Below are 13,170 nucleotides of genomic sequence, written 5' to 3'. Positions count from 1 at the left end.
TAATTTACCATTGAATCTTATATAATGGTGTAATTTTAATTTGTTTAAGATTAAATAACCCAAAATTGGCCTCTACATTTTTAAACCTGATAGCATTTTATGGTAATTGGTTTTTAATTATTTGCACATGTTCAGAACGCAAGATATTTAGAAGTATTTAAGTTAAAAATACTGTAATACGCTTTGTTTATTTTATTATAAACAATTTATAATATTTGCTGTTAATATGTTTTAGAAATAAAATAAATCGGCAACTTTGTGCATATGAGAGATGTGATAAAAAATTACAAGAATTTCGAAATTCTGCACCCTTTGTCTTCAGCTGAGTCTTTTTCCACATAATAGCAGCAATATCTAATAAATAACTATGTTTTCACCCATATTATGCATCTATTATGACTAATAATTCAGATTTGGCTGCTGAATAATTAGGATATATTTTATTATAAGTTACAATTTATTTTGTTTGAAAGTGATTACATTAAATTTTGTGTTAAAAATAGAATAAAGAATAGTGAAGATGTTACGTCACTACCAAGAATTTATAACAAACAATTTCAAGAAGGGTCATGAAGAAGATAAAGTGTTAGATGTTCTAACAGTTCAACAAACCATGAAAATATTGACAGAATAAAGGATGCTGTGATCAGAAATTGTCAAATCACTATTAGAAAATTTTTTAGAAGAGGTGAAAATCTCTTATGGCTTGTGTAAAACAATTTTTACTGTAATTTTGGGTGTGAAGTGAATAGCAACAAGAATTTTTCCGAAACTGTCAAATTTTCAGCAAAAAGGAACCTCACAGAACACTTGTTAGATGTCATTGCTGGTGACTCAGAATTACTTAAACATGTCAAAACAGGTGACAAAATGTGGTTGTACGATTATGTTATTGAAATGAAGGTCCAGTCGTCTCAATGGAAGCTTCCTGAAGAACCAAGACAAAAAAAAGAATCCAAAATTCAATCAAATGTTAAGATTCTATTTATTGTTAATTTCAATTACAATGGTGATGCCTATTAATCTGATTGGTAAGAATTCTTATCACTTGATTGTGTGGTCAACAAATAATATTTCTAGCTGTTTTATGCTATTTATGTGATGCAAGCCAATGAAAACAAACACAAATTTGGGCAAACAGTTCTTGGATCTTGCACCATGATAATGCTCCAGTTTTTCCTTTGCTATTAATTTGTGATTATTTATTCAAAAATGACACCTTACCAATGTTGCAGCCTTCATCTTCTTGATTGCCAAACGTGGTATCCTGCAATTTTTTATTATTCCCACCGAATAAGAGAATAATAAAAGGAAAGTAATCGCTAAGTAAACTTAAGGCTATATCAGAATTGCTTTTTATAAATGTTTTTAGGATTGGAAGAAGAAACATTGCCATAAGTATCTTGCTCGCATCTTTGGGGAACTACTTTGAAGAAGACAGTATTAATATAAAAGAATCTCTTCTTTTATATTTATAAAAATATAAATTTCTTCTTATAAGAAAGAAGCTCTAAAGAAAGAAGGGTTTGGCTTTCTTATTTGCACATCATTCACTGCTAATGCTTATTAATGTGAAGAAAAAATTATGTGTGTGTGTTTAAAAGTACATAATGCTCTTTACTATTGTAAATGTTTATTTGGGTGAATTAATGCAGTTTCTATATAGTTTGAAAGAGGACTACTACATACAGGCAAGCCTCCTTGTTACTAATATTCATATTTTTAAAATTGGTGATCTCCAGAGAGAACTTATCCAACAAAAGATTCATACCACACCTTTTTAATTAAGAATAAATGATAAAAAATTAATGTGCATCGCATAATGAGGTGCCTTTTTCTATTAAGGAGGTTTTTGTATTCATAATTTTAATAATTATTGTGATTGAAAATTTCAAAGGTGATAATTTTAATAGTTGGAAAAGCTGATTATTAGGGATATTCTAAACATTTATCCTTACCTTACAACATAATACCCTTAGAAAGGTTTGCCTGAGTAGTGTTTAGTAGAAACAAACTATAATATGCACTATCCACAGTTTTATTTGAACAAAAGTATATTCTGAATGTAGACTTGTCCATTTGAGACTATTGTGGTCCATTTCATGTTAAATTAACTAAACAAAGAGGATCTACACCAGTGAAGTATTATATTGCACTTTTCATGTGCTTTAGTACAAAGGCTTTACATTTAGAAGTAGTAGAAGATCTTACTACAGAGTCTTTCTTGGCAGCACTTCGAAGATTTATCTCAAGATTTGTGAGTTGCAGAATGACGAGAAATGTAAGAGTTCTATCTTAACCTCTCTATCTCAAGAGGGTATAACGTGGCATTTCATACCACCCAAGGCTCCACATTTTTGGAGGTTTATGGGAGTTGTCAGTCAAACTTGTCAAAACACACCTAAAAGCTATCATGAAGATATCAGTTTTAACTTATGTTCAGTTTGTAACATTATTAACACAGATAGGGCATAAATTCACGCCCATTAGTTCCTTTGTCAGATAACCCAACCGTTCTTTCTCCTTTAACAACTCTCATTTCTTGATCGGTGATGTACTCACAACTAATCCTGAACCTTCCATATCTGATCTTCCAGCAAATAAACTATCTCATTGGCAACAAATCCAACAGTTGTTGCAATATTGCTGGTCACGAGACTACTTGAATGGACTACAGCAGTGAAAGAAGTGAATTACTTCTTCACCTAATTTAAGCATTGGTGACATGGTTATCATCAAGGAAGAGACTCTCTTCCCCCTTTACAATGGAAAATGGCTCGTATTGTAGAACTTCATCATCAGAAGATAACAAAGTTAGGCTTGTCACTGTCAAGACTTCAAATGGTGTATTGAAGAGACCAATCAACAAATTATGTTTCTTGCCAATTTCCTTTTAAGAAAACTTTAGCCATTAACTTGTTAATGTCGTCATTATTATTTGTGTATATTTATGTGATATTTTGAAGCAACCTCTTCAAGATGGGGAGCATGGATGAGATTGTGAAATACTTCATTTGTTTATATTCTGTGTGTTTACTTTCTATGTTTTTATAATGTGTATGGAACCAGCTGAGCCACAACAATAAAAGCATAATAAGAACTAATTTATTTACAGTCCACTAAAATTTGTGTCAAACAAACAGTGCCACAAAAAAATAAAAAATACGTCAACAATAAATAACAATAAAAAACGTTCCATGCTGTGATGATTGAGCCATTGTGTCGCATCAATCAACTTAATCCACAAAGTGTAACATCTTAAGTTTACAGTATATCTTTTCCTTCTACATTGATATAAGCATGATTATTTGAACTCAAACCCACACTAAATGTAGTAATTCTTTTAAACTCACTATATTACCAAATAGAATAATTTTACTAATATTATGATGAAAACTACTTTCTCATCAGACAAACATTTACTCTCATATAATTTTGCTAAAAATTTTATTAACAATAAAAACATTAGAAATTATTAAAATAAGAGTGTAAGAATTCTTTGTATTTATTAGAATTGCATCACTTAAAAATTTTAATAAAATATACAGGAAAAATTCTCTTTGGTGGAAATCCTTTCAGTTTTACAAAATGCGAAGGTATTTAGCAAGACTCAAAGCTTAAGTTTCATTTCCCAGGATCAGTACAGAAAGGGGTAATTAAGCTCTGTCCTGATTGAGTTTCTTAAAGAGAGTTGTATAAATATTTAAAGCCTACTTTGAAGATTTTCTGACTGATCTCTTAGACAATTCTGAGATTATTAAGGTAAGATGTTTTCATGATCATAAATTTCTAATGTATTAGGTACAGAAAGAATAATACGATTTTCTGTCTATTTTTCATCTGTTTTGCTTCAATAAAAAACCAATCTTTTAAAGTTTTATTTACTTTTTATTGGCTGTATTTACATTAATCTTCTCAGAATTAAATTCTCTTAAAGTTTTGTTACTAAATGTTATGGATTTATTAGTCATTTAATGCTACAAGCCTAAAAAAAGTTGTTTTTGACACCAAATTTTGTGTAATGTCAGATATCTTAAAAACTACTGGAGTTACAGTTCTGGGACATGTTTTATCCTATTTCCCAGTTCAAATTTAATAGGAAACCACCAACTTTACTCCTTAAATTGAGTCCCAAACGTAACAATAGGGCCTCTTTTTATTAGAAGAGCTGAAATCCAGGTGAAATCTTTTTCTAGCTATAACTTGAAAACAAAGCGTTTTCAGACCTATGTTACATAAACTTTTTTTCATTATTTTCGTTAGTAGAATATGTCTTGAAAGTGTCCGTTTCTTTGTGGGACACCTGTATATATATATATATATATATATACACCGCTCCGTGTATATATATACACCGCTCCGCACATCAATTTCCAAGCTATCTTTGTTAGACAATGATTTTCCTGAAAGCAGTTTATTACATATAACTTTATTTACTGTAGAAATAGATTATATTATGAAATATATGTAAATAAGTTATGCATTTACTATATATATATATATATATATATATATATACACACACACATAATTAATTCAGGCTCAAGGAAAGAAGATTTACATTGGACCTCAAAAATCCATAGAAGCTGTGTGATGAGAACATATAGAAAAGTGAAGAAGCTCAGAGTTGTATATAGAGATGAATTTTGTATCCATGCTGTGAACGACTTAAAAATTTAGAATAATTCATTTCAGATAAATTGGACTTTAAAAAAAAGTCCAGAAAGAATAAATTAAATAAATTTTAAAAGAATAAATGAGGATGAACCTTTTCACAGAAATCAAAAAACTTAAGTCATTCAACACCTACTTCATGCTTGTCTTCGCAAACTTTCTCCAGCATACTATAATTTAATTATGGGGATAAATAAGAAATTTTATATTTACTGAACCCCAGTGCTGTCAACCAAATATTTATATAGACAGATTTCAACTTTGACTTAAGGTGGAAAGGGACAGTTAGAATACTGTCAATGTTCATTATTGTCAAGTTTGTGCTCAGAGGAATTCTTTTCAAAATCATCTGGATATTCGTAATGTATGTATAGGACTGTTATTGAATAAATGGTGTAATAGCTCTATGTATTACATTAGTACAGTGGTTGTAGCAAATAGGAAGGATGGCTAGGATATTACTTAGGGAAAATATCTAACCATTATTCAGTAACAGGTATTGAATTTAATGCTTCATGTAATAGGATCTAGGTAAAGAATATATTTTTTTAACGAAAGGGTATGTGGTGGATCTATAAAATCAAGTAGGTTGTACTTAAAATTAGAGATCATTTATCTGACTAGTACTGGGTATTTAATAGAGGTTAGAGGAAAGTTTGTGTTAGTTATTCTGTTTTGGTATCTGTTAAATATATCCACTCACATAATTATTTTGCAAAGACTGTCCATTAGAAAATGCAAGTCACAAAAATACCTTTGTTAAATATAACAACCACAGGCTATACATGAAAATAAATAACTGAATATGAGACTTTACACCTACAGAATTGCAAATCCTTCTATGTAACATACCTGACATTGTTCTTAAGGTATATAATACTACACCCAGTGATAATGATGGTACCAGCTCAAGAAAATAGCTGAAAGATTATCAAATATAGGTTCCATTGTGGAGATCTTCCTTTAAAAAATTCATTCCGACCCAATTGTGCAGACTGTCTTTCTTTTGTTTTGTCTATTGCTGATTTCTTCTACTAAGATGAATAAAATACAAACATGTTTGATGAGATATATATTAAAAACTCTAAAAGGAATAGGATGTAGGTGGTGACATATTGGAATTATTCAGGGATACCTCAATGATCAGGTTTTCCTTGTCAAGATTGAGCCACCAATTTCCAAGCTATCTTTGTTAGACAATGATTTTCCTGAAAGCAGTTTATTACATATAACTTTATTTACTGTAGAAATAGATTATATTATGAAATATATGTAAATAAGTTATGCATTTACTATAAGTAGATGAATATATATTTCTTAATGATGTTTTTGCAACATATATTTCCTCATGTTCCATGGGTTTAGCCAAGCTTTCCTTTAAAAAATTGATTAACCCAGTGGCAGGTTGGGAGAAACTATGGATTAAAATTTTCAGTTATTAAAACAACATAAGTTTGCTTTTTTGTTTAAAAACCAATAGAATTTCCAAAGTACTTTTGAGTTATCAAGAAACTGCTTATAACTAATTTTTAGGTCTTCTTTATGTTGATAAGTTCAAAGTATGGATTTTGTCTTTAAAAGAATTCAAAATGTGATCTTTATCAGTTTTAGATTACTACATGTGTGTTGAGTAACAGTAGTCAGGATGCAGGTAGATTATAAATGGTAAATAAGGCCAGTGATCATTGATTTATTGTTTGTACTTGCTTTAGAAAAACAGCTCTTAAGATGTTGGATTCTGCTCTTAACTTTCTTTGACTTGTTACTAGCATTTTTTTTAACTAAGCTCGTTGCAGGCATTTTAGGAAAGATCTGTGAGTATTTTCTCCTTGCAATGTCAATATCAGCTTTTAATGGCGTACATATGTTCAATAAAAATGCAACCAATCAACATTCTTTCCACGATATTACTTTAGGAGTAGGCTTCATAATTGTTCTGCAGAACATCCCAAGTGTACGGTTCCAATGGGTGTTTGTTGAGATCATTGTACATTTTTATGTGTCAGACTTTACCAAATCACATGATGTTTATCATTACAATTTTCCTTCACAGAAGCTTTTTGTTTTACATGTTGAATTAAATTACTCCATGAAAACACAATAATCTCTCACTATTTCAGCAGAAGTTTTAAAGCTCCTTTGCCTCATGAATGCAGATACAATGATGTTATAAGTAGGGTGTTTCATTTGGTTGTGCTTATCAGTCAGTAAACTTCAATGATTTATCGGTCTTCCAATACCAGTATATTTACTCCTGAACTTCATACCTTATTGTAGAAGGGTATTATCATGTTCTTGGGTACTCTTAATTAAATAAATCTACTTTAAGCTCTATCCAATATATACAATGTATCCAGTAAATTTGGATATAGACACTTTTGACAATCAATGTTACTTTTCCTATAGTTGCAATAAATATCATTTGCTGTTAGGTTTTTCTTCACATGCTTCATGAAACAATGGTGTAGAGAAGTATGGCAAATTGGATGACTGTCCTTTGCCAGAAATACAATTCTGCAAAATGTAATGTCATAAAATCAACTTTGTAAGTCAGTCTCTGTGAAGAATGTTTTTTTTTTATCGTTGTGTTTTGGTAATATATCTATCTACTAGATAATGTAATTTGGTATTGGGGTGAAAGCTCAGTGTAGTTTAGAATTATAGTTTAATAGTTCAGCCGATGTGAGAATTCAATTAAATTTTATAAGTATAAATAATTTTTTCCCTTCATTCAGTAGAGAGTGCTCTACACTTAAACTTTTGGCAGTTTTCATTTGTGTATGTACTTTGTTGTTTGTTTGTTTCAAATGTGTTCCTTTTAATTCTATCTTTATATTTTAAGGATTGAGAAAATACTACTTTTTTTTTATTGATGTAGTTTTTCTTATTTTGTTATGTTTGTTTCCACCCATTATAAATTGTAATACATAAAACAATTATTCATTCAGGCACTCGTACTGTAAGTGAAAAATCAAGTTATTTATAAATTAGGTATTCTTGTCAGCTTAGTTAAACACACCGACGCAGAGTTTAAAAAAATTTATCAAGTCAAAATCTTTTAACTGAGTGCTAATTAAGACTCTGTTTGGTTATTAAGGCTTTGACATGAAAAAAATATATAATAGGAAAATAACAAAGTTTATAACTTGAGTAATCTTGTTTTGTCTAAAATTTCGGAATAACCAACTTGAAAATAGTTCTGTCTAAAAGTAATTAAAAATTCCACAAATTTTAGTTTTGAGAATTATGAGTTTATTGCATTGTAATTTTGTGCACTAATATTGTATACTATTATACTTATGTTTTAAATAAAAGTTTTTTCATATTAGGTGATCTATATATTTTTACATCATATACTTCTGAAAAATATAATAAATATAATTAAGTAATAAAATTATTTTTATGTGATCCATGTATATGTGCATTTAACCTACATGCATGTACATAAAATTTAAATCTGATTGATGTCACTTCAGACAACAGCTGTAATTTACCATTATCCAAATTTTTATGTGTGAAACAATTACCCAATCCATGCAAACCATATTTATTTTATGTGTAGAGTATAAAATATTATTTGTTTTAAGTTTCCAGCAAAGATATTTTTAATATTGTGTTGGCGATAATGTTCATAGGTATTATTCTTGTATCGGTTATTAAATTTACCATATTTAATTTTGTTATAATTGGGAGGGACCTTATATTTATTAATTCAAGAAAATTGATGGAAGAACCAAGGCATACATCAATTTGACCATTGAGTCTTTCTACCACCATTGATCTTCAATGTAGAACATGTTTTGAAGAAAATTGGTTAGAATATCTAAGTATTTCAGTTTTTTTTTTTGCAGTGGGCTCATAGGTGCAAAAGGTGTCTTTAACACCTTGCACCATCAGCAATACTAAGGTATTTTACTTGTACCTGAAGCTAAAACATGATATGTAAAAGAATAGCTTAGAATTGCAGTTGTGGTATTATTATTTTTTTAACTTATTAATTTAGTTATGGGACTGAACAATCAGTGGAAGAAGGATTATTTGGATTGACCTTTGAAAGGCCGAATTCAGGTAATCAGAAATTCAAAAAAATTAGAAAATTAAAAAAGGTTTATCATGGTACTGAACATATAATTCTCAAGTTTAATGAGAATTACATTTAACAAAAAGACAAAAAAATAATTTTATTTAAGTAAAATTAAAAAGATAATTAGAACATGCATTTAATGTAATGTATGAGTAAAACATAAACAAAAATGCATTATTAAAAAACACATCAATTAGAAATTTGTTAATAAAAGAATCAAAATTTACAAAAATTATCTGAAAGAAATTAAGATTTACTGCTGTACTGTTTTGTAAAAGATGTCATTTAAAAAAAGTGTAATGAGAAACTCAGAAAAAACTATAGAAGAGAAATTAAGTTACTGTGTTATAAAAAATATAATTTCTTAAAAATGACAAAAAACTGAAAAATTACAGTACATTTAATAGAATAAAACTAAATGATAGTCGGTAATCAAAATAAACATTTAAAAACACTATTTCTTCTTTAAGAATATCTGTAATCTGTACCTGCTTTAGTGTTGATCTTTGTTTATGAGCTGCAAGATCACATTATCATTTTAAACAAAGTGTTTGTATAGAATTTCATCATTCTTCTTGCTCCAACCAATCTATACAGACAGACAAACAGTTTAATGAGCATTAATTTTTGTGACAGTGTGGATTGAAATTCATCCTCTTCTTCTTCAACAATTAGCTGATGAAGAGCAACAGCAAAACCTTACCTACCTTACCAGTAGTACTTACCTACACACTTACTGTAATTGGATAATGCATCCAGAAAAACATACAAATGTTGCATTAAAGATTTAGTTCACTTTAATGAGCTTGATATATAATGTGTATAAACCTTTGTTTAATGTTATTTATATAATTAAAAGATTCTTCCAACACATCTTCATTGTTTATATATATATATATATATATATATATATGTGTGTGTGTGTGTGTGTGTGTGTGTGTAAATCTCAAAGGATTGTTATTGGATGAAAACTAGAGAAAGATTGTGATTTAATTACTGCTGTGTACAGAGACTATGTCATTCAGGAAGAAGCTAGTATTAAGCAGTGGAAAACATTTTCAGACTGTTCTTTGTTTATAGATTGCTCAAAATGAATATAGGCATTATTTTACATAAAAAAATATATATGTAGTATGACTCATCAAAATTTAGAAAGAGTAAACACAATAGTGTATAATGGAGAGTGTACTGGAACAGAACATTGCAGATAACAAGAAGCAAGTTGCTGGTTCAGCAATCCGTCTCCACTCTGTGTGTCAAAGGAACTTTGTTCAGAAATAAAAAAATATTATTACTCTTATTGTGCGATTACGATTACATAAGTGTTGATTTTAACTGAGCCTCCACTACTTTCTCTGAAATTATAAATGTAAAAAATAACACTCAGTGGATCCAGAGCTCATTTAAAGCATTTTTATGGTTTTGCAGAGATTGCTCTACCTTTGTAGGTATAAATGAATTTTTTATTGATTAGGAAATAGAATCCCTATGTAACCAGGGCTTTTTGTTTTCTACCCTGAGGCTGATACAGAGATTCCAGCATTTGAGTTCTTATGCATTGAGTCCTAATCTCCTTATAAAAAGGCAAAAACTGTTTGAAATGACCTGTCTTTGAGTAAATATTGAGAAGTTCAGATAAATATTTTAAGCCAGCCTCTGTGGCGCGAGTGGTAGCGATTCGGCCTTTCATCCAGAGGTCCTGGATTCAAATGCCGGTCAGGCATGGCATTTTCACACACGCTACAAATCATTCATCTCATACCCTGAAGCAGTACAATAATGTTGGTCCCAGAGGTTAAACAAAAAAAAAGAAATATTTTGAATCTTTTCATTTAAAATTCTCATTGTTATATTCATGTATTACAACTCAGACATCTCCATTTCAAATGAAGACTACCTGAATATTTGAAAATGATATGAAATTGAACATTTGAAAATGATATAACATCTGCTAACTATGTTGCATAAATATATTCTGTAAAGTCTACATACATATTACTAAAAAAATTCTAAATCATTCAGAAAAATTTTAATTTTAATTGTTAAAAAAGGGTGAAACAACAGATTATAAAAAAAAATTAAGAAAAATGTGTTTTGAGACTTCTAAACGATATTCAGATTAAAATAATAATTAAATATAAAGTAAAATATTTTTTGTATTGTAAAATTAGCAAAAATATAGAAAACTAAGTATTGTAAATAAATTTGAAATGAAACTTCAACATACAAACACAAAACCACACTTATTTTTAAACAGATACTGCATACAAAACTAATGATTTCTGAATATTATCAGAGACATACAAATTTACTTATTAATAACTTTTAATTATCTAAACAATATACTCAGTAAGGGATCATTTACAAAATTTTTTATATCATTTACTAGCTTCATATTTTTTGCTTGTGTGACTCTCAAAAATTTATTGTATTCATTTTCTGTTCATTATAATAATAATATAATTATTATTACAATTTATAAATAATATATTAAATGAAACTTAGAATGTCCCTTGTAAGTTTCAATGTTTGAAAGTTTTTAAGCTAACTTTCCACTTTTGACTGGTATTTTCTAAAATGATACTTCATAGTTTTTAGTTAACAGATACATTTATTTTATTACTTATTTACTACTTTCCCCCCACTGAGTGAAGCAATGTTTGTATATCATTTACAATAATAAGAGGGGTACATTAATTGTTGCTTTACATTAAATGTCTTGGTCTTTCTTGTGGTTATGATTCATGTGAAGCATCAACAATGAAAGAGGCATCAGTTAGAGTTATTTCTTCTGAAAATAATTATGTAACCAGTCCCTGTGTTTAGTAGAAATATTACTTATATCATTATTACTTGTAATATCACATGAATTTGGTAGGGTAGACCTGTAATATGCAAAAGCATATTTGGTTCAGAGAAGAAAACAACAGAAAACCATTCATCTGTTACTTTCCCTAGTAATCTTGGCATGAGGTGCTTATTACACCAAAAGTTTATAAAATGCATGACAGTAGATTTAGAAAAGGTATTTTTAATTTTTTGTTGTGATAAAGTAATTTGCATACTGAAAAAAAAAACCACTAAAATACTAATGCAAAAAAATTTATTAAATTAAACTTATTAAATTAGATGTGGTTTTACTGTTATTTGCAATATGATTTCCATAACTTATCACAGTAATATTTAATAATTAATATGTTTGTTGCAAAATAAAAATTTTGCAGCATGATTTTACTTGTGTCACTATAGATTATCAGATCCTTATCACATTATTTTTCATGTAATCCTTGTAACAGAAAACAACATTCAATTGATTTTATGACGTCCAGTTAAGAAAGAGAGAAAGAAAAAGTGTGATTGTATGTGACTGAAATTTTGTAGCAAGAATATTGAACATGATATTCAATTTGTAGCGAGACTGAGTTGGTTCATGAAGAGCAGTACACAACTTTGAAATTTAGTCTCCTTCTATAGAAATCTGCTATATAAATATATATAATGTTGGAGCAGAGATGTTTTTCCACTATTGATCAGAATTCAGTGGTTTAAACTGTTTCAGGAGGGTTTCGATCATAAAGCAGAAAGGTCCAGCCACTTCTGTAAGCAAGATAATAATTAATACTGCTTGTATCATTATTTGAGAAGATTGCAGAGTAACATTGGATGGACTGGCTGATATATACTAGTGGAATATTGTAGTGCACTCACCATCTTGCCTGCTTGCTTGAACAGAAGCTGTTGTGAGTAGAGATGTGTGTCAAGAGCTTCAGTGTCTGATAGCAAACACTGTGAGACTTATCTGAATTCTATTATTACTGAATTAGATTACGGGATTACTGGTGATGATAGTTAGCTCCTCTATGATCCAGGAAACAAACGGGCTAGCACAATTTGGAAATCATCTTCACCTTCTGACACAAAAGTTGTTCAGTGGGTGAAAAAGATAATGGCAATTTTTTTACTGCACTACTGTGAAATGGTTTTTCAACATGAATGTTTATGCATAAAACAGTTACCAGGCAATATTAGTTAACATCTTTGAAGATTCTTACCAAATGCATTCGATAATAATGCTCAGAGCAGCATACACTTTGTTAGCACCTACAGCATGATAACCTCACATTGCTAATGCTGTTTCCAATATTTGACCTGACAAAACATATAATGTATACTTCCCCTCCACATAGTCCAACTTAAGGGCTATTATGAAGATAATTTAAAATTGTTTTCACATCACTGCCACACACGTCAGGCCAAGCAAATACAGGTCGATTGGAACTATTTTGAAAAGACCATAATCTGTTGGACTCTACCTAGTGTATTTGATTATTGATAAATAATTTTTTTTTTTGTTGATCCTTATAAATATTACATTGATAGTTTGTTGTTAATAATGTAGTAAGTTTTATGTT

The 13,170-nt window shown here is 29.3% G+C and overlaps 2 protein-coding genes across 7 annotated transcripts in view; one reads left to right on the top strand and one right to left on the bottom strand.

The window, feature by feature from the left end:
• LOC142331392 (erlin-1-like) overlaps positions 1-13,170 on the top strand; it is a 58,289-nt gene that overhangs the window by 32,498 nt on the left and 12,621 nt on the right. The window lies entirely within an intron of this gene.
• Positions 9,044-13,170, bottom strand: part of Kdsr (3-ketodihydrosphingosine reductase) — a 67,464-nt gene continuing 63,337 nt past the window's right edge. Inside the window, exon 7 of one of the 2 annotated variants that reach the window (XM_075377265.1) lies at positions 9,044-9,347. In XM_075377265.1, coding sequence (XP_075233380.1) covers positions 9,325-9,347 — 23 coding nt within the window. In that variant the 3' untranslated portion in view covers positions 9,044-9,324. The remainder of the gene's footprint in view (positions 9,348-13,170) is intronic. The other variant, XM_075377253.1, reaches the window with a different exon arrangement.

Source organism: Lycorma delicatula, chromosome 1, assembly GCF_047948215.1.
Source record: "Lycorma delicatula isolate Av1 chromosome 1, ASM4794821v1, whole genome shotgun sequence".
In the NCBI taxonomy this organism is placed as follows: domain Eukaryota; kingdom Metazoa; phylum Arthropoda; class Insecta; order Hemiptera; family Fulgoridae; genus Lycorma; species Lycorma delicatula.
Note: the sequence above shows the minus strand (reverse complement) of the source record. Positions and strands in the feature narration are given on the sequence as shown.